This window comes from Pleurodeles waltl, chromosome 4_2, assembly GCF_031143425.1.
Source record: "Pleurodeles waltl isolate 20211129_DDA chromosome 4_2, aPleWal1.hap1.20221129, whole genome shotgun sequence".
In the NCBI taxonomy this organism is placed as follows: domain Eukaryota; kingdom Metazoa; phylum Chordata; class Amphibia; order Caudata; family Salamandridae; genus Pleurodeles; species Pleurodeles waltl.
The window spans coordinates 134,354,390-134,381,574 of NC_090443.1; the positions used below are offsets into that span (position 1 = coordinate 134,354,390).

Below are 27,185 nucleotides of genomic sequence, written 5' to 3' on the forward strand. Positions count from 1 at the left end.
GGGCCAAAGTTATAGCGAGGTTAGTAGACTGTACAATAGAGAGGTCGCAAATAACTGAAACTGTTTTTTTTTTTTTTTGTACTGTCATGTGGCAGGACTCAGTAACAGCACTGAGTGGGTGGAATTCATAGGAGATTTTAACTGTGTTTACAGGAGACTTGGCTTCTGGATTCCATTCATATTAATGGTGTTAAAACCTACCACACACCAGCTGTTTCATCTAGCCATGGAAGGGCAAAGGGGGGGGGGTATGTATGTACATTTCTAATAAGCTCCCATTTACTTAAATAAGTGATATCTAGTAATCCCTTTTATCAAATGATTTTAACATTCCAAGATCAATCCAGCTAGTAATTATTCATTTTTTTAAATAATGCTTCTTTGTATGAGGCTGCTATCCTCATAAGACAGCTGGGAAATGACCTAGAAACTGTCTCTGTTGGCACTAGGAGAGAAATGATTATTTTATGGGGTGGTGATTTTAATATTTGTTTCTGTAATGCATTGTCTGAAAAAGTTTGTGGTTTAGCTGAAGGGGGTAATCTGGTGCAATCTCACTTTGCACACAATCGATATGGTGATGCTTTGAATGAACTAATGCATACATTTTGATTTGTCATTTTTTAAAATGAAATGTGCACTCATTCAAAATTCAAACCCACCTTCAACGGCAAGGCTTTTCCCTTAATAGACTTTGTGTTAATGTCTAATCATTTCTCCTATAGTTGTGAAATTTTCATGTAGATATTGCGATAAGTGACGACTACCCTCAGAGTTTACTGCTGTCTTTATTTCCAGGGAAGCAGTGCCAGAAGGAACTCTTAGAGTTGGTTGATAACATTGAATTTGCCAAAATCCTAAAAAAGGGGAGAAAAAGAAATATAGGGATGGCGCTCACAGCCCCTACACCATTAATTCAACATTGAAACAATATTATCACGGTGCTCCTGGAAGGAGGGTCCTACCAACTCCTCCAAAATTCGCAGAGAGAATGTCAAAGAACAGTACAGAAATTCCAAGTCACTACGTGTAATAAAGTATTAGTGTCCATATCTCAAATGTCCATACATCATCTTTGTTGTAAAGACCCAGATATGCAAAAATCAGTCACCTGGCTCCAATTTCATATTTATTCACGATGTCCAAAGTAACGGCTTTCAAAACACAAATTGTTTCCCATAGTCGGAGTCCAAATTAACAGTCTTCAAAACAGATCTTAAATCTGAATACCAGGGAAACGTTCGGGAGTCAAACTCCCCGCTCCGTACTACGCGTGTACGTCAAAATTAACAAGCCTTGTTAATTTTGACGTACACGCGTAGGAGAAACTTCTCTCAGAAGTTTGGCGCTTCTGGCACTAGTATAAGGAAGCTCGAAGTTGCTCTCTAGATGTCCATTTTGATACTTATATTATGTATCGGACTATAAGACCTTGCAAAGAATCAAGCGTTATGCCCTGAGGAAGTAGATGCGAATATTTTTCGCTTGACGAAACACGTGTTGGCATTGTTTTGAAGACTGTTAATTTGGACTCCGATTATGGGAAACAATTGGCGTTTTTGAAAGCTGTTACTTTGGACATGTTGAATAAATATGAAATTGGACCCAAGTGGCTGATTTTGCGTATCTGGTTCTTTACAACAAAGAGAAGATATATGGACATTTGAGATATGGACACTAATACTTTCTTTATTTACACGTAGTGCCTTGGAATTTCTGAAACATTGAATTGGCATCTCGAAACGGGTACTCTGTTGGTCCCAGGTTGAGCCACAAGGATTTTTTAACAGCTAATTAGCGCCCACAATGAAGATTTTTAGATCTACCTTGAGGATGGTGCACCTGTGCATATCAGGGCTTTTACTATAACCACACGAGGGGTAAGAGGGTCTCAGCTTGACTAGGGGAAGGTCAGAACATACCAAAAAAGAATGGTTTGTGTCTGCATGTACAAAGGCCCACAAAAGACTTAAGTAGGACTTAAGTAAATCACCTAGATGCAAGAATGAGGTCTGTGCACTCAGGTGAGAGTATAAGAGGGCAGTAAAAAAAAGAAAAAAATGCTTAAGAGAAGAAACCTTGGAACTACTGTATGAAGTGAGCCTCAATGATGCAGCATTTTGGAAGGTAGTTTACACATCACCGTTTGGTGAGACGGGATGCCCCAGAATGGAGATCATTATCACGGACTGAGAGTGGGTTGACCCCTTCTCCGGTATTTATGCATCTTCTACCTCTAAATCAGACATAGTGCAGCATACTCCCCTTGTGTGTGCAACTGACCATATAATTAACGCCCCTATCATTACACCCACTTTCAGCCTGGAGGAGGTCGTTTGGGCAATGAATACAAGCAAACCTGGGAAAGCCCCAGGCCTGGATGGTGTCCCAGTGAATGTGTATAAGGCTAACATTCCACTTTGGGGCCCTTTATTGACCCTGGTCTTGAGGGCCTTTTGCACTTCAGGGTTTATACCAACTTGAGCAGAATCTATCATTGTTCCCATCTATCAAAAGGGTGATCGCCATAATCCTGCTTGCTATAGGCCCATTTTGCTCCTTGACTCACTTGCAAAAATAGCTGGGCGAATCATCCTAAACAGATTGGGCGGAAACATCTGAAATTTTGTCAGATCAACAATATGGTTTCCGCCCTGGAGTAGGGATGATTGTACACGGTCTGAACCAGAGTATTCTTATTGTAAAGTACACCAAGATTAAGAAAGGGAATTTATATCTGGCTTTTGTAGACCGGTCAACAGCATTCAATTGCGTTTTTCATGACAAACTGTGGAGCACCTTGGCAGACTTGGGGATCGATCTCACAATTATTAATTTTTATAAGGGAGCTGTATTCTGGATGCTGAGCTAAGGTCAGGTATGGGGTAAGGGGACCAGATCATTTAGTTTAGAGAGTGGGGTACGACAAGGCTGTGTACTATCACCCTTCACATTTTCACTGTATATAAACAGACTGGAGATAGTTAACAAGTGTAGGGATCTCCCCAAAATGGGCATCGTGCAATTCCAGTCCTCCTCCTATGCTGACGATGCTGCCCCCATGGCACGGACCCCAATGGCCCTTCAGAGACTTCTCACAAATTTTGTTAGTCATATGCAGAATTTAGGACTCAGTCAATTGATCTAAAACCTTTTAATTATGAAATGAGCTAGCAGTTCAGCCAAGTGCTGTGATATAACTATAAATGGTGTCGAAAGGTACCTGTCACTGTGTCAGTGCCAGAAAAGTACAGCTTTTAACTGCTAATATGGCTGTAAAGAATTTTGCAAAGCAGTTAGGGACGAATCCTCCCAATGAAATGTTAAAAATGTACAGAGCAAAATGTGTGTGTCGTTGCAAATGGGACGGGTGTCTGGGGACATATCAAGTGAATTGTGCTGCAAACAATGGAAAACAACTTTTTGAAATCTCTTATCTGTACCAAAAGGCACCTCATCATTTGTTGGTCATACAGAAATTGAGGTTACTTTTCTCATTGATTACATAGTGGTACAGCTGTCCTTTTATGGCAGAAAACTTGGACATTGGAGCATGCCGGTTTATATTGTGCCATTCTGAAGGACTGCTTAGCCACAAGTCTTCATCCGAGAATTCTTTGGCTGATCTGCATTAAGAATTTATTCAGTGATTTGGGTCACTCATACTATTATGAGAAGCCAGAATCACTGGCTGCAACAAGTAGAAAAGACCTGAATGTCACACTCATCTAGCAGAACTTAGGTTGTCTGCAGCGGGTGTTGACCTGTTTGGGGCAGATTCCAGTTGGGAAGTTATAGCTACTGACCTAAGTAACCTTTGTAGGCTAAGGATGGTCTAGCAAATATGGCGCATTTTCATCATGTTCTTGAACGGGCTAGCTGGGAATTAGATTGAAGGAATTCTAGGGCTTAGTGAGCTCTTCTGCATCCCATAGCGAGGGCCAGCATGTTGTAGGTTGGGTGGGTGTGCAAGCAATGGTGATTATGACTGAGGTTGGGGCAGCGGGCTCACCATAGAGGAAATGTTGCTGCCTTTTCCTCAAAATGTCAGTCTCCCGGAGAGTTGAGCACCTTTCTATAAATGAAGGGATTGGGGTGGGGGTGGGGGGGGGGGGGGAGGGAGGGGGGGAGCAGTCACTGGGTGAGAGGGCCTGGTGCGAGGCTTGGATTCCTCTGCCTAGCGCAGAACATCTTACCAGCGTCAACCACTTCCAGCTGAATATTAGTCCAGAATTTCCTAGGAATGTCTGTTTTCGAAGATTGATGCAGTGTGCTTACGAATCAAATAAGTGTTTTTTCTTTTTTTTTTTTAAACAACCAAAAAGGCCAGAGTTGTAAGGTGGCACTTGGGTACTCACAACAGTGACTCTGAGCCCCATGATGCACCCAGTAACTGGCTTGGCCTTCCAGTCGGCCAAAAGGACACAGCTGATCATGGGGAGGGTGCGGCTTAGCGGGTGCTCCAGAGGGTGATCCTTAACCCCCTCTACCCCCCAAGCCTCCCCCCACCACCAATACGTTCCTCAACGGTTCTGGGCCCTCCAAATACTTCAAATTGAGCGGATCCGGAAAAAGGGGGACCACAGCTACATCAGCACCTCATCGAAACAGCCCAGAAAGTCACTGCCATGTTGCTGGCGACCTTCGGTCACAGGCTCATCGGGGGCATGGGCTCAGCTTCCAGACACATAGTGCCCGCAGGCAGTACGCTTATCTGCTGGAGCAGCTCCTGTGAGCAGGGGGTATTCAGGTTAGCCGCTCCGATTGGCAATCAGATATCATGTCTGTCCCTAACCCAGTAGGCTCAGTAGGCGCTCTGCTGGGATTCCTAAAAAGCTTGTCTTAAACAAAATCAGCCTTTGAAATCAATATTAACGAAACAGACTGAGGCTCTCCTTCTTACCATATGACCAGAGTAGAAAGCAAAGCTGAGCAGACTCTACGCGCTGTTTTACCTTGCTATCCTAATTGCACCATCTAATGTGCAAGTGATAGCACCTTGTTCCTCCTTCTGTGAGAACTGAAGGCAGAATTCCATAAGGGGCATGTGAAACCCTTTTTATGTTTTGAGGGATTCTGGATAGTATGGTTATCTTCACTTTATCTGTCATGTCTATCTGTTCCAAACAAACTTACAACCAGTGTCATTAGCCCCTTAGCAGTACATTTCAGATTGACATTAATAGTTTCTTGTGGGATGGAAGAAAACAGTGATTGACAAACGCCTATCTCCTAAGTCCTCATGCAGGGCACTCATTACCAAACCAGGCCTACTACTTTCAAGTTGCCTGTTATGTTTGGACTGGAAATAGATTGCCACTGACAAACTACAGTGTTGCGTGAGTAATCTACTTGCCTGCCTTTCACTAAGGCTGAGGAGAAAGGAAGCTTGATCTTCCTTTCTTGGCTAGTTAAACAAAGAATTCCTTGGACTTTTATCCCTGATAAATTCAGGTTCTATCCCTGATTTCCTGAGAGAACCATGTTATAATGCAGAGATTGAACTTAGATGGCACCCATAAATAACCAACTTCATCAGCAGTCATACATCAGGCAGCTGCTGGAAGAGCAGAACTTCCCACCATGCATTGAAATGGAATTTTGATAACTTTCTACAGGAGTGTTAGAGTTGGGGGAGAACATTTTTTCCTTTTACTTGAAATTGGTAAAGTTTATCACCAGCTTAGATGGTTGTAGGAGACCTTGATAAATGATATAAAAACCATATTCTAAGTATGTATTGTTAAGTAATGGATGCCCTGATATGAGAAATTTGAATGTAACCTTTGTCACAACAGTATGCACAAAAGAAAATGGAGCTGCAGCCTAAAGGTGTTTTGTGGTGGAGCCATACCAAGCTGAAATGCTGTCGACTGCTGGTTTGGGCCATAGCAAATTGAACAAATTGACAAAAATGTATTGAAATCAGTTTTCATAACTGAATAATTCATCTGACCGACAGTTGGAATTGAGAAATGTAAGACTGAACTAGCCCCTCATGTCCTCCGCATATGCAATAGGTACACCAATCATGGCACTTGGATAGATTTGAGCCTTGTAAATAGGAGTGGTATGAGCTGTTCCAATACTAGGTAGGAAGGGCAACATAGAGCTCTCAATGAGGCCTTTATTATTCCTTTATTTCTTGTTACATAGCTCTTCTAAAGTCTAACAGATCTGTTCTCCAGATAAGTAGTTACTCATCTTCAAGTACCTCTGTACGACAACACAACTTCCATAGCTAAACACTCCAAAATATTTCTTTGATACACTGCAGAAGTCGTGAATTAGGTAGTGTAATGTTTACTAGCTATGTAGATAACTTTCCTGACTTTCCACTGCTCTGCAAACTGTATCTTTCATTAATAAAGGCTGGTCTCATTGCTCAAACATCGGCCTCTCTGCCTGCCATGGTTTCCTGGTTTACTGGATTACTATGTTCATGCAATGGTGAAAGAATTTGAAGGTCAACAGTATTGCGTTGTTTAGTTTGGTTCCTCGCTTTTTTTGTAAATTTTTTTTTTTAGATGTGATCGTTTGAATTTTTGTCTATTGCATTTACCGTCCTACAGTCTAAAAACAGCCTTCCTCTGCAAAATAAATTAATAAATAGAATGGTAAGTGGTGAGAAAAAAATCACCCCTAGGGTTTGTGCTATGCAATGCCTGTACAGTCTTGAAAGTTCTCTTTTCTTGTGCTTTGGGACTAGTTTATTTAGGAGCCTGACAATCATTATTAATTCATGTGTTTTACCAAATGTTGGGATGCCTCCTTCAGGAGCATTGATATTAGCCCACTTTGGTGTGAGTCATTGCGTCACTTGGTATGTCAGCTTGTTTGTCCCAAAAGAGTCTGACCTAGAATATGAATTTTGCTGCTCTGCTATTGTCAGCTACCTAGAATCGCAGGCAAACCTGCTTCAGAGGATGAATCACAGATAATGTTATACTTATAATATGATAAAAGAATTGACAAGATTTCACCAGATGGTAAGCCAGCGGTAGCTAAATAATAACTTAGTCAGGAGAGTAGTCCATTAATAGCTGCATGCTTGCACTTTAGCTCGATATTACAAAAGTCAGCACATTCTCATGGTATTGTACATAGCTTGAAAATCTACTGTCGGCTCAAAAGAAATGTTTTGAAAATATCCTCAAGTATTGGATGAAGCATAGTTTTACCCACATAAGGGCAGGTTAATGAGTTTTGTAGTTGGATGGGTGAAATTGACAATTTGTAAGAAGTTAAGTAGAGGTTAAATGGAATAAAAATATGGAAGAGGAAAATTCCATCAAAACATTAAGCCACAACAATTAGCAAGTTGGTTGAAATCTATGGACAATATATAATTGAGAGAGAGTGGGTTTAGCATTTCAGACAAGTGATTAAGAAGTTTCTCAAAGTAGTTGCCACCTCCTTAAGTTTTTTTCTCACACTCAAAAGTTGTATATTTATTCCTGCCAATGGCAACAGAATTTTTTTTTTTCCAGTGTGGTGGTGAGGGGAATGGTGTGCATTGAAAGTGAATTTGCAATCCCTTTGTTGATATTTACTTGAGGAAATACACACGTATATTCTTGTGTGAAAATCGGATTCACAAAAATGTGCTAGTACTACAATTTCTAATACTCTTGTGAATTCTTGACCGTTGCAAATCGGCACCCGTGCCAGAGTGTGAATTGCAGGTCCACTTCTGTGACTTGGTGTAGAAAGTTCCACAACAGCATACAGCAATTTATTTTTAATTTGCAATGTTATTTTTTTTTGGTTTATGTTTTTTTTTCAAGGCAGTTGCTGATATTGGTTTCCACTTTCTGTATGTATTTGCAAATTGTCATGAAGCGTTCTAGAAGCAATAAAAGTAGCCTCAAAGTAATGCGGAGTCCGTTGTTAACCCTAAACGCTTTGCACTAATCAAATATGTATACAAGTTTGAACAATTTATACTTATGGATACTAATATTAGATACTAAAATTGCAGTAGCAGCAGACCTTTCTGTTTACAGGTCCATGCTGCAAACCAGCAACCAACGGTTTGCACAGCAGTGGGTAGGACCTACTTCTCCAGGGGACAAAGTAAACGGAATCCTGTTTTTTTTCTTTTTTTTTTTTCTTACCCCAACAATATGTATTGGTCAGACGATGGAATTCCACACCAATGCATGTGGATAAAACCTTTTATTTCTGTAAGATTTAGAAAAAGCAGTCTTGGAACGCCATGTATAGATTTAAGCAGTGATAATACTGAGCAATTTAAAAAACCTATGATAAAGTGTCTGAAATAGGTTACATATCAATGATTAAAGAGCAATAAAATATTCCTTGATTTGATACTCAGAGTACACAACACTAAGACTCAGTATTCAAGCCAAAACATTTCTATAGCCATTGTTGGATTATGCGCCCTCATAAATTAGATACTACACATTCTTTCACTGATTGGAGGTTAATTTAGAAAAGAAAAATCTAATATTTACCTTGGACAAACAGATGTTAAACACAAAAGAAGGAGTTAACAGCAAAATTGAAGGAACAAGCTGGTTATTTTTTCTTGAATTGGCACCTCTAATCCTATAGAAGTAATTATTTCACATGAAGATTTTTTTTTTTCTACATACAAGACTTCGATGCATTCCATTATGGCCACATTGCATAAAAATATAATTGCATTTTATCAATAGTGTTGAAAAGAATTTACTTCGGTTTGCTATGTTGGCATAGGAATGTTAGACAAAAATGTACAGCAAATATTCAGTCTTCATAGGTGTTACATTCAAAGATGTTACAGTAGCTCAGAATTAAATTCATTACTTGAATGTTGCAGTTCGTTTTGAGAAAAATAAAATTGAAGGTGAATTTGTGAATGTGACAAGAAAACGTATTGCTTTCTAAGAATTTTTGCCCTCTGTTTGAATACACACTTGAGTTTTTAGTTTTGAAGAGTTCAGGAGAACTTTCCTGATGCAGGATTGTATAAACGAGAATACGTAGATTCCCGAAGTCTGTCTCCTAATGTTCTAGGTCTTTGACCTTTGAGCTAAATAATGATACATGATACTGACATGCAGCCCTTGATTAAAGCTATACCACTAATCTTATAGTAAAGTTCAGGCAATCTGAAAAATGTAATAACTTCTTCTTGAAAAGTGCTCCTTTTTGACATGGTCACTCCCACTTTTTGCCTGGAACATGATGCAAATTCTACTGAAATGCACTGGGTTCCTGCTAACCAAGTACCCAGTGCCAAATCTCTTCCCTAAAACTGTACAATTGTTCCCCAGTTGGCAGTATCCTTGTCCCCCCACAAGTCCCTAGCAAATGGTACCCTAGGTAGGATATATGGGTACCAAAGAAGGTCCGCAAAGGCTGCAGAATGTATTGTGCCACCCTTGGGGACTCCTCACCTAGAACATGCAGGCTGCCATTGCAGGCTGCCTATCTTGGTGTAGCTAAAAGTGAAAACATGACATAGCACACAGTCTGTGTGCAATATCTGTAAATCACCCCCAGAGCAGGCCTTCCAGTCCTAAGGCAGGGTACATTATATTGCATGTGGGGGCGTATCTGCACAAGCACATATGCCCCTCCTCTGTCTTTGTCGATTCTTAGATATAGTGAGTGGACAGGGAAGCCATTTTAAGTACATGTGCTGGACACTGGCCATTGAGTTCACCAGATACATGATGACTTCACTGAAACTAGGGATGTTTGGTATCAAACATCTTGTATTAATAAGCCCTCACCAATGCCAGTGACATGTTAACGTGCACTCAGAGGGTCTTAGAGGTGCCTCCTGAAGCTCCTACCAGCTTCCTGTGTGCAGACTGGCTAGTTTGAGCCAGCCTGCCTCCACCAGACAAGAGTCTGACCTCCTAGGGTGAGGGCGTTTGCTCTCAGGCATGCCAACCACGAAGCCTGCTCTAGGAGATGTGTTAAACACCCCACCCAACAGGATGACCTGCAAGACTGCATTCCAAGGCAGGGGGCTTCAAAGAAATTTAGTATTCAGTGATGTGTGTACATCCCTCAGGTATCCTGAAGTGGATACAAATGTTAGAAATCTGCCATCTTGATGTTGGCAGATTTTGGAAATCTGGGACAGGGTTATGCCCACTTCCCACAGGAAGTGGTCATATAGGTGGTGTAGTGACCCCAAGGAAGTAGTCCATTAGCTACTACCATCCACTACCTGAAATTATCCTAAATTCAATATTTAGGGGAGCCCCTGGTTCCAGAAAATCAGATTCCTGCTGACCAATGAAGGACACTGAAGAGCCACAAAAGCAAAGGAAGAAGCGCTGCCTACCTGTCTGCTGCTCATGCTGACTTGCACCAAAGTAGTTTCGTCCTGCAGCTGCTGTGCCCCCTGAGCCTGGAAGGACTGCCTGCCTGCCTTATAAAAAAAAAAAAAAACAGGGATTCCTGTGGAGCTACTTCCTCCCATCTGCAGCCCCCTTAAGACAATTTGTGAGGGCTCGTACCACCAAAAACCTGACTCCTGGAAGCACCACTGCACCCATGCTGCACAGCTCGAGTCGAAGTTTAACAAGAGTGCCAGCGTGTTACTCCAGCCCTCCAGAGACTAAATCTACCCATACTTGCCCACTGTGGCCTCTCCGCCTACAGCCTCTGCATGCAGGCCCCCACAATGGCGAGTGCCCTGGTGGAGAAAATTCAATGCTTCCAGACCACTATGCACCAGTTACGCCTGACCTGTGGAGAAGCGGACTGAAGGTGTCCCTGCGTCCTTGGACATCCCAAGATTTGAACCCACTCAGTGGTTATCCCCCCCCCCCTCATAGAGTAACTTTGGACACCCAATGCCACACTAAAACGTCTGCACCTGGCTGCCCCAATGCTGCCCAGTGGGACCTTTTGGTGTGGTCCTGACCCTTGCCCAATACTTACCTGGTCCAGGAGATTGACCTCATAAGTTGCTGTACTGTACCCGATTAGCCATATTTTCTTTCCTCCACAGGAATCCATTGCAACTTTCAGAAATTGTTCTGTCGACTTTTCAGAACTGTAAAGATTTTTCTTGCAAAACATACCTGAACAATCTGATTCTGGTGCCAAAATATATATAAAGATACTTGTTGTTTTTGTAAATTGGTGTGGATCACCTTAAGTTGCTTGTCTCATTTATTGACTGTGTGGATTTGCAAGTGTCCCACACTCCTGTTTGTTAAGCCTAAGGAGGCTCGCTCATCCTACAGCCTAATGGAGCACTTTGGGATTGCATAGCAAGCCTGGTCCACTGGCAAGGGAACCCCTGGACTCTTTGCACAATATATATAATTTTGATTCATCATATAAAGAGCCAGCTTCCTGCATTTCTCCAGATCATAAAACTGACACAGGAAGATAAACTGTAAAGAGGATAGTTCCCAGGAAAAGAATAGGCAAACAAACTTAATCCTCTTAAAATGTATGTTGTAGCCACTCTGCTTGTATAAGAAATTGCCTAGAGAGAAGGGTCTCTTTCGTCATTGGCTGCCTGGCTCGGCTCCTTTGGCTCTCATGTATCCCTTCTAATCTATATTTGTGTTTCAGGTTCCACCAGATGGCCAGAAACAACTGAGGAGTCTGAAGGTGCAGTTCTACTCCTGCTGTCAGCTATATACCACAGTTGTTTGTAACTTCTTCCAGGATTTTCAGGTATTAAATAAATCCACATCTGCTACAGAGCCATGTGAGTTCCATAGACCTCCCCCAGTGCTTGTAACACAGAACGGGGTTAATTAGAGGCCGCTCTTTCATTGGAAGCCAATCTTTCACAGTGATTTGTGCCGCAATGGAATTGCTTTACAGGCTAAAAACAATCTAACTTAGTTTGGGCTACTATGTAATGTAATTAGTTGCATATGTACTTGCTTCATTTACTTTAGCGAAACCTATACTCCTGCTATAGCCTTCAGACAAATTAAATTTAAAGCAGCCCTGGCAAAATCATATTTTTTAACTTTTGTTAAAAGAATAGTAACATTTTGTAGCAAGAGACGTATGGTGACCTCAAAACTGTTTTTTATATCTTTTTTCTATTTTAAAATTCTGATATTACTGCCTACGTAGTGAAATGCTTCTTGATGCACTCAGTGGAAATAAATATATATATATATATATATATATATATATATATATATTTTTTTTAACTCTAGCTTCAGTGCTAAACACTTTTGTTCACGTTTCTCTAAGTTTGCACAACGTTTTTCTGCCAGTTGACCATACTGCCACTCAGTCAGATCTTTAGATTGTATAGGTCTTTTAGGAACGTCAAGTAGAGAAGCTGATGTACCCTTTCTGTATTACAATAAACCTAATGTCTTTCTTTAAGTTGTACTATGTAGTCTGCACATTAAGTTTGACTCCCCATCCCAGCCGCCCCTCCCCCAAAGAAGGTAATTTCATCTCTCGACCACTCATCTCAAATTGCTTATTTGTTACAATTGATTAACTTATATAATATTGACTTGTGAGCTGGAAAACTAACTTGGGTAGGAATTACAAACCTACACAGTTTGCATTGGAAATGTTTGCAGCTGCCCTGCATTAATAATCACTGTCTTTGTGGAGTAGGGGAGGGGTGCTTTCTCTGTGTCAGATATAGTGTAGTAAAGGCTGATTTTTGTATAGAGTATTTGACACTTGACAATTTTTGTTTTTTAGGTTGGAAAGGCAGCTACACTGGGTGAGCTTTTGAAGACTTGTGTGAATGTGGTCACCAGGATGCTGCAAGAGGTTGATGGCCTCTCTGAACAGGATGAAGTGGAATTTCTCAGTTTAACAGGTCAGGACTTTGAATACCTTTCACACTTTATTTCTGCACCATTTTCTTTACACAGCGAAAACAATCTTTGTATGTATATTGTACGTATGCGAAGAGTAACTGAAATTGGTTCTCAAACTCAAGCAGTGCATGGCTTTGTGTCAGTCAGTCGGTCATATCCTCCCCCTAAATATTTCACAAGCCAGTGAGGAACTTAAATGTTCAGCTGCAAAGAAACCTACAAACATTTGATCAAGTATGATTACTGTGAAGGCAAGGCACTACTGCTGTTTTGATATGGCAAAATCATTTATTTGACTTGATTAAATGATTTTTTTTTTTTTTAACAATGCAGCTGCCTGCTGTAAATATTTCCTCATTGTCAATTTTTTTGTGGAGTGGGTTCGATTTCAAGCAGTTGCCTACTTTTGTTTTTTTAATTGTATTTTATTTCAGCCTACATTTGGTCATTCGTTTTTCTTAGGACTGTCGAAGTTGTTTTGAGCTGTAAGATAATTTAAGAGAATGAGAATTCTAGTTGCGGTTATAGTTGGCCCTTCAGTATTAACTGTTCTCCATTGCTGCTGTTTGAGCCAAATCCATCCATGAACACCTTGGAATGTTTGCCTCTATTTCTAATGAAGATCTGGGCTTAATGATTGAAATAAGCATCTAAGAATAAAACCTTTAGTATATGTTTCCATTTTCTTGCAGGATCATGTGCTTTCAATCTGGCTTACCGTTTCTACAACCTGAAGATGTACAGAGAGTCCAGTGAAGTCATGGCTGTCCTCTGTAAAAAGTTGGGAAAAGGAGTGCCCTCTGGCAAATCTGACCTGCCTTCTGAAAAGGTGGCACTAGCTAGTCTGACATCCTAAATCTTTGTTTTGAAACTTTCTTCAAAGTGTGCTTGTTAAAATCATTTGACATGTTGTCAGTGTTGATTAGGTCTGTAGGAGTCCAAATTTGCAATACGGAAAGTTTTACAAAGACTTTAAATAGGCCCTTGCAGTTTTGACTGACGGTGTGGTTTATTTTTTTGTTAACGTTTTTCATTGATGTTGGTAGTCCTCAGTACTTTAACGAGGCATGGTACACAGTGTTGCTGCTTTAACCATTAAAACACTGTTATCCAGCTGGATTTCAGATGCACAGATGTCATCCATAATCCTGTCACATAAAAGGCTAGATGTATAAAGTGTTTTTAACCGTTGTACTCGAAAGGCTGGTTTTTTTTTGTTCTCAAATGTGTATGGACCCAAAGTGGAAAATGTTGCGATTCATCATGTCTTTTCCTGTTTCTGCAGTTGCACAAGTTCTTCCGTCTGCAGGTGGAAAGCTACAGGAAAGCGTCTGTTTTCAAACAAGCATTCTGCTCTGTAGCCCTCTGGCTGATTGCTCTGAAAGGTGAAATTTTGGAGCAGATGGAGGACCCCATCTCCCTTTGGGTCAGAGTGAAAATGGATGCAGTTAAAAGTGGCCATGAGGATATGCGTCTCAAGTAAGGGAGACTGAAGTGCATTTAAGTGGTAGTATATGTATATGAGGAGGCGATTGTTAGTGAGTTGCAGCTGTCCTCCTGGCCAATTCTAGAGCTTATTTATCCATTTACAAATTTAGAGCTATTGATCTAAATACAAATTAAACTCCGTGAAATGTGAGTGTTTATAATGTTAGACAAATCCTGTTTTAAAATAATACATTTCTTATTAATGATTGCTGACAGTTAATTTACTTTGATAGACTTTAGAAAGCTTTCAGGAATGGGGTCAGGTTGATGGGGAGTTTCTAACGCTCTTCAGAAGGAGACGTTTCGATGGATTCTTCTACGTACAGGTTCCTTACCACTTTTATACTTCTCCAGGTGCAAGACTGATCAGGCAAACTTTTCTCCATAGCTCTACATCAATGGTAGAGAGTGCTGACACCGTTTGACACTGGAAGTGACATCTTTGTGATGTTACCCACCCCATAAAATGACTCCACTGCTTTTCCCTTGGTCTTAAACACTGTCTGGAGCTTATTTCTCTACTGAAATAACCTATTTCAGGTACCACAAACCTGTCCCCGCCCAAAGAGTTCAAGGCTTAAACCTTGTGCAGATGTCATTTACCAACTACCATAACCTCTGCCTGGGGCTTGGACTCTGAACACGAATACAGATTCTGAGAGGCATGCCACAGCATGCACCCAAATGCCATTAAAGAATAAAAAGCTAAGCATGTTGGGGCCAAGAAAAGGAGAGGCAGGCATAGGTCCAGGCATGTTTGCAGTCTCCAGTGTTGTCTTAGTTTCCTCCAGCCGAAAGTCTAATCGGAGGAGGGGGCTTCCGGGCACACAAGTGTGTATGTCTCCCTCTTTAAATCTGTAATTGCTTGAGGCTCCCATGAAACAATAACTGCTGCTAACGGAGGTCCGTGTTCCACCCCAGCTGTATCTGGAATTTACAGTGCCTGAAGTTGATGTGGTACCTTATTTCAGAGCCATGTTTGCAGTTTTCGGGCATGCCATGGCCCTCTCTGTAGCACCTCTAGGCCACATGGGACCTTTAAGGATGCCATATGGCCAGTGGACCTTCCTTCCACACCATTCACTTCCTTTTTGCCTTTCCAAACAGCACTGTTCGTTCCTTCAACAGCATCCCAAGCCCTGGTCATGACCCCAGTTCAGCTGAAGTCCTCACTGCCTGTAGCACTGCCTACGCTGTTTCCTGCCACACCTGCAATGGTGTTGGCACTGTGCTGACTTCAGAGCTGGTTGCTTCAGTGTCCCAGTCTCTTGCTGTGATACATAAGTCCTGAAGTGAGGCACAACGTCAGCTGGATGAGACTATTCAATGTACACCATATTCTTTATGAGCTGTTTGGCACAGATTCTGATGAACAAGACCTCCAAAAGCCTGTACTGGAATTGTAGGGACTTTCAGAGGCTAGTGTATTGATACTTCCCTTTGGCTGCAGTTCGTAGGCATATCAAAGCCCCTTCTCTTTGGAGTCACTCCTTACCACTATGTTATAAAAATGTCTGAGGTTCTCAAGTTGCCTTTGCAGGCTGTCCAGACTAAGGCAAACATTATGACTAAAGTCCTTCAGCCTTCCATCCTTACTTGCCATTCATTGAGGCTTTCCTGGCCCCATTCTGACTATGTGAACCACACCATCTTAGATTCCTGCGGTCAGCAGGTTATCATCTGGAAGGTATTGACTTGCCCCAGGTGATCCTCATCCCTATTGGGCCATCCTTCACCAGACATGCTAGTGATTCAGGCCTCTTTCATTCTGGCTTATGCCTGAGAATTTTCCAATCACCCTGGCTTGATATGGAAGCTAAAAAGATTGAGGCTTGGGTTAAAACAAGTGTTTGCAGCTGAGAGTCTGGCCTTGAAATGTCTGCTAGGCTGCTATGTGCATTCCTTTTGGGACATGGTAGTTACATGGCCCCTAATATTCCCCTGGAACTTAAGACCTGATCAGTGATGACCAAGCAGCATCGACGCAGGTGTTCATACTGGTCTATATATGTTGGATGTATTTATCCAGACAGTGGGGACAACCATTATTGTCAGGAGACATGCCCTACTGACAAACTATTGTCTTTCCCTTAAAATACAGTCCTCCTTGATGACCTTTCCCTTTGAAGGTACCAAACTGGTTGGGCAAAGCTCTACTCAGCGTTGGAATGCTTCAAAATGAGTTTCCCCCACAACTGTCTCTTTTGGTCTGCAGCTTCAGTACCAAGGGATCAGAGGATTTGTGGCTTTAGGAGAAACCTTCAAATTCTGCTAAAATCAGCCATCCTTTGATCAAAAAAATCTTTGAACATCTTTCTGCGACAATACAATGGCCATGGAAAGGATGGAGGCAGTACAACACCTCTGGCAGTCAATCCTGCTGCTTCCATCGCCTCCTTGTCAGCCACCACAGGGAAGCAGTTCTAGTACTCCCTAGTTAGGCAGTTTGAGCAGATAGGAGGCCTCTGGTCTGTTTTCAAGATTCACGGAAGAACATAACCTCGGAACAAGGGGTCATTCAGAATGTGGAAAAAACCCTACCCTTCCAGCAGTCTCCTCCATGTGTTCCTGCTCCATGTTCGTACGTTTTTCACGAACACCTCATACTGCAGCAAGAGGTGGCAGCCTTACTTTAGAAGGAAGCTGAGAAGCTCCTGCCAGAGCAGGACATTAAACAAGGATGATACTCGCTGCCCTTTCAGTTCCCAAAGAATCATGGCAGTCTGTCTGATCTTAGACCTCAGGATTTTGAAATTCTTACTGTGTAAGAAGTTCACGATGCTGTCCCTTACTCAGGTTCTTTTATGCTTGAGGCTGGATGGTCCCAGTGGACTTACAGGATGCTTATTTCCATGTACTCATCCTAAAGTCCACAGGCAGTATCTGTGTTTTGCGGTGAACACCACTCACTGTCAATTTCTGGTTCTTCCTTTTGGCCTCACATTGGAACTGAGTTGTGGCAAAGGTAGGGTAGTGGTGGGAGCCTGTCTCAGTGGGTTGGCCACTTCAGGTTTTCCTATCTGGTCCACTGGCTTCTCAAGGATGCGACTCTGGAGGTCGCTCCTTTGAACCTGCAGCCAACTGCATCCTTGCTGCATGGCCCAGGCTTTTATATCAGTGTGCCCAAATCTCACCTAGAGTCTAATCAGAACTTTCTGTTTATTGGGGTAGTATTGTGCTGGGGGTACAGTACATTGATGTGTTGCTCCAGCGCTTCCAGGAAGGTACTCTACGAGTACTGTGTCCTCTGCCTACTTCTTCTGCTAGTTTCTTGCATGATCTGGTCAGATTCCCCCTGGCACACGAGGACTCACCAGTTATGCCTCCAAAGGCAGTGGTTCCAGCACAGGCGTGAACTTGTGGACATTGTGGTCTCAAGGGACAGTGCTGTAGAGATTTCCTGGAGTGCTGTGGAGGCTAACTTTTCAAGAGCAGTGTTCTTACAACCCCCTCTAGCCGTGGTGATGGATGCTTCCATTCTAGAGTGGGGGCTCACCAGGAGGAGCTGCAGATCTGAGTCATCTGGTCCTAAGAACAGCAGTGTTTCTGTATCCGTCTGCTTGAACTGAGTGCAATTCACCAAAAACTCAGTTCATCTCTTTCTTTCCGTTTCAGCCAATCTGTCCAGATCTTGGCAGACAAAATGACCACAGTGTGGCCTGTTAAAGAGCAGGGGACTGCTTAGTCACAGTCTCTGAGAAGCTCAAGGCTCTGGTCCTGTGTGCACAAGCACTGAATGTGGTTGGTGATTAATCATTTAGCGGGCTTGCTGACCACTGGAGCCAATGACCAGAATCTGATCTTTTTGCAGACATAGAGTGGCATTTCCACCTGCAAGTAGTGAAGAGCATCTTCAATCAATGGGCTATGTGCTTTGTGGATCTTTGTCACTTGTTCAAATCACATTGCCCAAGGTTCTTTGCCCTCCAGCAGTGCGGTACAAGGAGCTCTGGGGGCCCATGTTTTTGTTTGAAGTGGAACTTTCCTCTTCACTATGCATTTCCTCCCACACCCTTAATTCCTCTGGTTCTGAGGGAGGTTCACCAAGAATAGGCACAAGTGATCTTAGTTGCCCTGGATTTGCTGAGGAGGGTGTTATGCATACCATTTGAACACCCCCCCCCCTGTGTTTGCTGCTCAGTCTTCTTCTCAGGGCTGATCTTCTCTGGCAGAGGTGCAGGTACATCGTCCAAATCTAGAGTCTACAGCTTAATGTGTAGCTACTGAGCAGGCCACTTGACTGCCTTCCAGCTGTCTGATGTAAAAGATGTGATTTTAACTTCTCATAATCCTCAACTATATCTGTTTACTGTGAGTTTCTGACACAGGTTTGTCCCTTTTGTGCAGGTCACCAGATTGACCTGTTGAAAGCGTGGCTGACATTTTCAAGATTGTGCTTTCTTTGGCCCAGGAAGGCTGCGCTCATGTGGTGGGGTGTCTGCTTGCTTTGTTGTCTTTCCTCCCGGATCAGTTGTCCCATTTCAAACCTCCCATTGTTCTAGTTTTGTGAGTAATGTGTTCCATTTCTGTAATCCTTTTGTGATGCCGCAGTGGGACTATAACCTTATTTTTGTTTTGAAGAGAGCCCAAATTGAGCCACTTAAAGGTGGTGTCTTAACACTTTTAAACCTTAATATGCTTTTTCGTAGTGGCTGTTTCTTTGGCCAGGAGTGCGGTTGAGTTGCAAGCACCGATCACCTGGCTTCCTTTCACCACTTATTGCCCTGACAAATTGGTCGTCCAAACCAGAGCAGCTTTCTTCCAGAAGATGGTGAACCCAATCCTTCTGGGTCAATAGATCACCCTACCTTCTTTCCCCCACCTCACCATAGCAAGGCGGAATAGAGGTGGCAAGGTGGCACAGACTGGATCTGAAAAGTGGTAGAATTCTGTATGGACTGCACCAAGGGCTTCTGTGAGAATGACCAGCTCTTCATAGGCAATGTAGGCAGCAGAAAAGGAAAAGCATTGTAGAAAAGCACCTTATCTAACTGGATTATTTTGTGTATTAAAATCTGCTATGCCATGGCCCAAAAAGAACCACTGAAGGGCATCAGGACACCCTCCAAGAGGGCCAAATCTTAAACATCTGCCATGGCTATGTGGTTCCCTGTTGGTTACCTCTGCAGAGTGTCTCTTTGGTCATCCCTCCGCCCTCTTGCCAAGCATTATAGTCTGTATTCGGAGATGAGGAGATATCTGTATTTCAGCCTATCTGTGCTATCTGACTTCCCGGGTTAAATATTCGTCAAGGCCATCCATTCTGTATTGCTTGGTAACTTATTCAAGAGGTGAAGATTCTGCAGGTAGAAGTGCCTATCAGTAAAATGTTTCTTGTGATGGATAAAACTACCTGTGGATTCCTCACCTTATGAATTCTCCCAATAGCCAACAATTCAACGGAAATTTATTCCTAGCTCCTCATGTCGATGGGGACGTCACAATAGCACGGCTTTTCTGGCGTACTGACGTCGGTTCCCTTTTTTCCACGCCTTCAACGCTAATGTTTTTTTCCTATGTAGTAAACTATTTTGAGGTAATTGTTTTAGAGCGCTACAATGTCTCCACCCAAAAAATTGGGATTTAAGCCTTGTAGCGAGTGCAGGCCTCACATGTCTGTTACGGATCCGCACTAAAATTGCCTTTGGTGCCTGAGCTCTGATCACGACGTGGAGGGTTGTGCGTCCTGCCATCGTATGAACCCGAAGGCTTTGAAAGGAGAGAGAGGCTAAGCTTTTCTTGGCAAAAGCTAAGAGCGAGCAGAGAGGTCGCCGAAGATCAAAGACAAGGGATACTTTTTCACATAGATGCTTGGTCTCATAAGAAGTGACGCTGACGGCTTGAGTCATGACGCCGTTCATCCCAAGATCGGTTGAGGTCTCCTCTGAGACAGCGACACGCGATGTGGGAGGTCAGATCTACAGTGTCTCCTCAGTCTCAAATCCCACAGGCTTCTCTGGCGCCGACATTGATTGATATCTCAGAGTCCCCAGCAAGCCCAGTAGCTCATTTTTCTCCTGCATCCACTCATGATCAGGAGTCAGGTGTTCAAGCAACGGATTCAGCTCATCTCCCTCGAGAAGTGGATCCATCAACATTCCTTAATGCTATGTTTAGCATATATAATTGAGCCATGGTCCCCTCTGGTGCACCTACTGGTCCCTCGGGTCCGTTGGCATTCACGCTGGGGTTTGCCGGAGCCATATAAGCAGGCCCCTTTTGTACCCTTTCTTCCAGCGACTCCTTGTGAAGGTACTGGTTTGGTGCCAATGACGTCACCACCTCTACCCTGAATGATGGTGCCAGTGGCACTGACAGCGGCGATACTGGCGCTGGATGGATCCCGATCAGTGTGTGGATTCGCCCTCCTCCAGTGCTACCTTCTACTTTGAAGCCTGCGTCTTCGTCTGTTAACTCTGATGCTGCGTTAGTCCAGACTGAGGCTTGAGAAGGAGGAGGAGCAAGAGTATCGAGGACAGCTTTTAAAGGAAGGAGAAATTCCAGAGCCTGCAGGTGAATTTCAGGGCCTAGACTCTACTAGTAGTTTAGATACGTCCCCTGAGTGGGAATTTTCATCCCCTGGAGGTGAACGCAAGGCAGAAGCAACTACTAACCACTGTGTGATAAGGAAGGCTGCTAAATTGTTGGACTTGCCACTTCCTGCATCAGTGTTGAAAACAAATATTTTGACTGAGGTTGTGCATCCATCTGCTTCTTCTGAGCCTCTCCTTCCTTTCAATGATGCCCTCACAGAGGCCTTATTGGAGATATGGAGAAAACCTGTTACGACACCGGCGGTTTCGAAGAATGGCTAAGAGGTACAAAGTTATTCCAGGAGATCCTCCGTTATTATCCCAGCATCCAACACCTGAGAGTTTGGTGGTGCAAACCTTTTGTTCTGTGTGGTCAGCTCCTGTTTTAGTCTCTATGACTCCTATCTGATAAGGAGTCTAAATGTATTGAGCAGACAGCTAGAAGTGCTTTTCCTCAGGCAGCATGGCCTTAAAATCTCTGAATGCTACATGTGTGCTGGGGAGATATATCTATGCCTTAATGGACACAGCAAAAGCAGTTGTTCCAAAATTGCCACAGGATGGCCAGGGGCACTTTCGTGGTATCCTGCAGGACAGTCAAGCGGCAGCAAAGCAGGTCATTCCATCAGGTCTGGACACTGCTGACTCAGTTGCTAGGTCCATGGGCACCTCTGTTGCAACCAGGAGGCATGCTTGGCGCAGAGGTTCTGGTTTCTCCTCTGATGTTCAGACTACACTGATGGACCTCCCTTTTGATGACAAGAGACTTTTTGGGGCTAAAGTGGACTCTGCTTTGGAAAGATTTAAAGATAGCAGGGCTACAGCAAAATCTTTGGGTCTTCAGGCTTCATCTTGTGCACCCTTTAGATCTTTTCGGAGATTCAGATGGTTTGGTCGTGGATTGTCATTTCGTGGAAGACTGCAGTCAACGTCCAACAGCCTGCCAACCCTCTACATGTCTTAAGGGGGCTGTGGGAGAGTTAGGATGCGAGGAGCCACACAGCAGCCTTCCGCTTCATCCTCATTCTCTTGGGGAGTCCAACCAGGAAAGCTGCTTTACTGATCTGGGCCAGTCTGATACCTAGAGGAGTAGTGAAGAGGGGGGGGGGGTACCTGCTGGTAGAGAGCATCCACTAGACATATTCTACAGGTAAGTAACTTTTGTTTTTATTTTCAAAAAAATCCTCATGTCTAGATAGTCCTTGAATAGAAAATTAAAGTCTGTAGCTTGCTTGCATACGTAGCGTTACATAGTTAACTTTTTACGCTAGCTCCTTCAGTGCATTAGAAGAGTCTGAGCCCTGCTAGGTCAGAGGATATGTCTGTGACTATTTCATTATCTTATAGTTTTAAGGTTTGGCAACATTTTCACTGAATGGCAATTTGATCCTCAAGCTCTGTTTATAGATCCTAGATATGAATGAATTAGTGTTATTTATTCCCCTAATATCGACTGTTTGCTGAACAGCCTTTCATGTTCACTGTGCAGTTGTCAGAAATTATTGTGTTTGTCACATAGCAGTGAATGGAATTAAACCACTGGTTAGAGCATGTGGTGGAGAAGGTTAGTTGAAATGTGAACTGCTGTGCCACAGGTAAGTGTTTGTCAGTGCAGCCCCAACCAAGGAGCCGGTTGCTCATTTCAAAGGTAGCTTATTCTGAGACGCTGGACTTTAGTGTTTGGGCCCAAGAATCCAGACTGCAATTGTTGTGCCATTGGCTGGTGAGTGGTATGGAATCTGGTTTCCTACACTATGGGTGTTTAAATAATAGTTATTTATGCTTTATTCCCCTATGAACTGTAATTAGGCATCTAAATTAATGGGAGGATGGCAACTTTGTTTTTACTTTGGTAGTTAATTTATCACTCTTGCGGTGGCAGCTTAACATATAGTGACTAATGATTACTTTCATGTAGGACCATAAAGGACTGTCTAGCTGATTCGGATGTGGAGACACTTGAGCCCAGAACACTGTCCCTGCTGCTTTCTCAGGAGCTGAGGGCATACAAGGCAGTGCATGCAGACACTGGACAGGAGCGCTACAATGTCATCTGTGATTTATTGGATATTTGCTCAGAGGAGAGCAAGTTTGTCCATGAGCGGGCAGTCAACCTGGTGGAGCTGGCGCAGGTGCTTTGCTACCATGATTACACAGGACAGACAGACTGGTAAGCAACTTAATTCACATAACTGATCTTAGGGAGGCAAAACATTGGGGATGGATGTTCTGCAACACATTATTTTAAAGGAAGTTGTCTCATTATCTTTCATGAATGATGTGTGACATGAAACTTTGAACTACAGATAATAGAATGATGGCTCCATTGAACAAAAGATCCCACCGATCTATTAAGGGGCAATAGTTGACAGGGATGTAAATGTGGAACGTTTCTTACACCACATCCATTAGAACGTGAATGGCTCTAAAAATTGTGTGATCATTTTAGAAAACTGTTGTGAAACTTTAATCCACAAGGAATCACTGGTTCTCACTTTTCTGCTTGACTCAAGTAGCAAGTCCCTCCTCATAGAAAATGCATATGCTTTGTGGGCAACAATTAGCCATATAATACAGCATAGGAATAAGGAGTGTAAAACACCCAAAGTTGGTTAAAAAATCCTTTGGAAAATGAGTCCTCCTTTAATTTGCTTACGATTTGTCTAGTTTTGTTGCCCAAAAGTGAATACAGTTCCTTTCTGATGGATACAACTACCTGTGGATTCCTCACCTAATGAATTCTCCCCATGCACAGCATTCGACAGAAACATCTTTCCAGCTGTGCATGTCGGTGAGGACGTCACAATTGCCCTACTCCACGCAGCTCCGCCTGACGTCATCGTGGCAATAAGAGGCCCTCGCCGGCGTTGCACAATCATGAATGTATACCAATACATACAAATAGAACCAAAAATACCTATAAACGTTTATCCTCATAATGCAAAACAATCAACAATACATGTACACACCCAAGGAAATCTCGGCATGACCAGACAGACTACGGGGAGGCGGGAGGGACCGTGAGGAATCCACAGGTAGCTAGTGTATCTGTCAGAAAAAGCATTACCGAAGGTAAGTAACTTGCTCTTCTGATGAATACAACTACCTGTGGATTCCTCACCTAATGAATAGAGTCCCAAAGCAATACCGCCTCGGAGGAGGGTGTCAGTCTAGTCATACCAAGAATTCCTGCAGCACAGACCGCGCAAAATGGACATCCCTCCGAGCGCAAGCAATAATGCTTTACAAAGGTGTGGAGGGATGACCAAGTCGCGTCCTTACAAATGTCTTCCACTGGAACACCTCTAGCCTGGGCCGATGTGGTCGATTTAGCCCTGGTGGAATGGGCTCTTATCCCCTCAGGAGGATCTTTCTTCGCCAATGAATAACATATCTTAGTACAAAGAATGACCCACCTGGATAGCGTTAGTTTGTGGACGGGCTTCCCCTTCCTCTTCCCCACGTATCGGATAAAGAGTTGGTCGTCCAAGCGGAAATCTCTTGTTCTGTCTATGTAAAAGCTGAGAGCTCTCCTTGGGTCCAGTCAGTGGAGCTTCGCCTCCTCCTTAGATGGATGTGGAGGAGGGTAGAATGTCGAGAGAGTGATGGACTGTCCCAAATGAAACAGAGTCGCTACCATGGGGAGGAAAGCTGCCCTGGTCCTCAGTACCACTTTGTCCTTATGAAAGGTTGTAAAAGGTGGGTGAACAGAAAGAGCTTGAAGCTCACTCACACGCCTAGCAGACGTGATGGCTGTAAGAAAGTCTTTAGAAGTAAAAACCTTAAAGGGCAAGAATGAAGTGGCTCAAAAGGAGAGCCCATCAAAAAGGTTAATACCAGAATTAGATCCCACTGGGGCATGAGAAACGGAGTGGGAGGAAACCTATTGGTAAGCCCCTTCAAAAGCCTCAACACTAAAGGGGATTTGAACAAAGAGGGTTGATCAGGAAGACATAAGAAGGCCGAAAGATAGCCTTTGACCGTGGCCACAGCGCAACCTCGCTGTGCCAATGACAAAGGAAACATCAATATGTCTGACAAATGGGCACTTAAGGGATTAATTTGTCTCTCTCCACACCAATGAACGAATTTAGCCCATTTGCTCACATAGACAGATTTGGTGGAGTGTCGCCGGGCCTATAAAATAACTTCCACCACATCCGATGGGAGAGAAAAAGAACTCGGGTTGCCCTGTTCAATCTCCAGGCATGAAGGTGCAGGCTCTGGAGGTGGGGGTGTAGAACCCGCCCCTGCAACTGTGAGAGGAGGTCTGCCCTGAAAGGTAGATGGAGCGGAGGGCACAGTGAGAGTTGGAGTAGGTCTGTGTACCACACCCTTCTTGGCCAATCTGGAGCTATTAGTATGACTTGGGCTGGGTCTTGGCGAATCTTCCTCAGAACTCGAGGAATCAAGGGTATGGGGGGAAACGCGTAAAGCAACTGGCTGTTCCAGGACATCTGAAACGGGTCCGCCAACGCTCCCTGCATCGGACACTGAAGGCTGCAGAACGACGGGCAGTGCGCGTTATCCCGAGTGGCAAATAGGTCTACCTGGGGAAAACCCCACATCCGAAAGATGTAAAGAACCAGATCTGGATGAAGACGCCACTCGTGATCGTCTGAGAGGAGCTGACTGAGACTGTCCGCATGTACGTTTTGAACCCCAGCCAGATGGTTTGCTATTACGCAAACCTGATGGTCCTGCGCCCAGGACCCGAGCTGCAGAGCCTCCCTGCAGAGAAGATACGACCCTGCTCCTCCCTGCTTGTTGATGTACCACACTGCAGTCGTGTTGTCTGTCAGGACTTGAACCGACTGACCGCAAAGGGAAGGGAGGAAGGCCTTGAGAGCCAAACGTATCGCCGGCAATTCCAGCAGATTGATATGAAACATCTGCTTCACTGGATACCAAACACCTTTGGATCTCCAGGTCCCCCAGATGAGCTCCCCAACCCAAAGTGGAGGCATCCATTATCACTGTGGTCACTGGAGGCGGCAATGAGAACGGCTTTCCTTGAGACAGGTTGCCGACCACAGCCCACCATTGAAGATCCACTGCAGTGTCTCTGGAGATCCTTATCGACTCCTCGAGATCCCTTTTTGCTGAAACCACTGCCTGCGGAGACACCACTGAAGAGCCCTCATGTGCCAGCGTGCATGAGTGACCAACAGAATGCAAGAAGCGAACAAACCGAGCAAACAAAGGACCTTGAGGACTGGAACAACCGGTCCTTCTTGAAACATTGGAATCAACGCCTGAATTTCCTGAATCCGCTGTTGCAGAGGACAGGCCAGATTCAATGTATTGTCAAGTACTGCCCCTATGAACAGGAGGCGTTGAGAGAGGGTTCCGGGTGAGACTTGGGCACATTTATCGAAAAGCCCAGACTGAACAACAATTGGGTTGTCATCTGCAGATGATGCAGCACAAGCTCCGGAGACTTGACTTTGATCAACGAATTGTCCAGGTAAGGGTATACTGCTATTCCCTTCCTCCTGAGGTCCACTGCAACAACCGTCATCACCTTCGTGAAGACCCGAGGTGCGGAAGTAAGACCAAAACGAAGGACCGCAAACTGGTAGTGCTGCGACCCTACCACAAAACGGAGATACTTCCTGTGTGACTTGAGAATGGGAATATGGAAATAAGCATTTTGCAAGTCGACAGACACATCCAATCTTCCTTGTTCAACGCCATAAGTACCTGTGCTAGAGTCAACATCTTGAATTTCTCCTGTTTGAGGAACCAATTCAAAATCCTCAAGTCCAGGCTAGGCCTCAAGCGACCATCCTTTTTGGGGATCAGAAAATACCTTGAATAACGTCCCTGACCCCTCTCTTGCTCTGGAACCAACTCCACTGCACCCTTTGAGGCTAGAACCTCCTGTTCTAACAGGAGATGATCTTCTGAACAAAAGGAAGGACGGGGAGGGAAGGGAGGAGGAATCTCCTGAAAGGGAAGGGCATAGCCTTTCCTTACCACACGGATGACCCAGGAATCGGATGTTATCGACTCCCACCTGGGAAGAAAAAGAGACAACCTTCCCCCTACCGGAGACACATTGGAAGCAATGGTTAGAGGACTGGGGGTTGCTTCCCCTGTTGCATCCCCCCCTGAGGAAGAGGAAGGGTGCTGCTGTTGGATGGCTCCTCTAGTGCGGACTCTACCCCGCCCCCTAAATCTGTAAGGAAGGCTAGAAGGCTGCTGGCCTGCCTGCTTTGATCTCCCACAAAAGGAAGCCCCTCGTCCAAATACCCGCAGCCATCTAAAGGACTTAAAAGGGGTCGAAACAGCCTGCAGGCCCAAGGAGTTTGCTGTTGCCCTACACTCCTTAAAGCGCTCCAACGCAGAGTCCGCTTTAGTGCCAAATAATTTA

General features: G+C 43.8%; 1 protein-coding gene across 2 annotated transcripts in view; it reads left to right on the plus strand.

The window, feature by feature from the left end:
- ESPL1 (extra spindle pole bodies like 1, separase) overlaps positions 1-27,185 on the plus strand; it is a 434,914-nt gene that overhangs the window by 10,675 nt on the left and 397,054 nt on the right. For both annotated transcript variants that reach the window (XM_069230952.1, XM_069230951.1), the window contains exons 4-8: positions 11,554-11,658; positions 12,667-12,787; positions 13,481-13,617; positions 14,074-14,267; positions 22,728-22,979. In XM_069230952.1, coding sequence (XP_069087053.1) covers positions 11,554-11,658; positions 12,667-12,787; positions 13,481-13,617; positions 14,074-14,267; positions 22,728-22,979 — 809 coding nt within the window. The remainder of the gene's footprint in view (positions 1-11,553; positions 11,659-12,666; positions 12,788-13,480; positions 13,618-14,073; positions 14,268-22,727; positions 22,980-27,185) is intronic.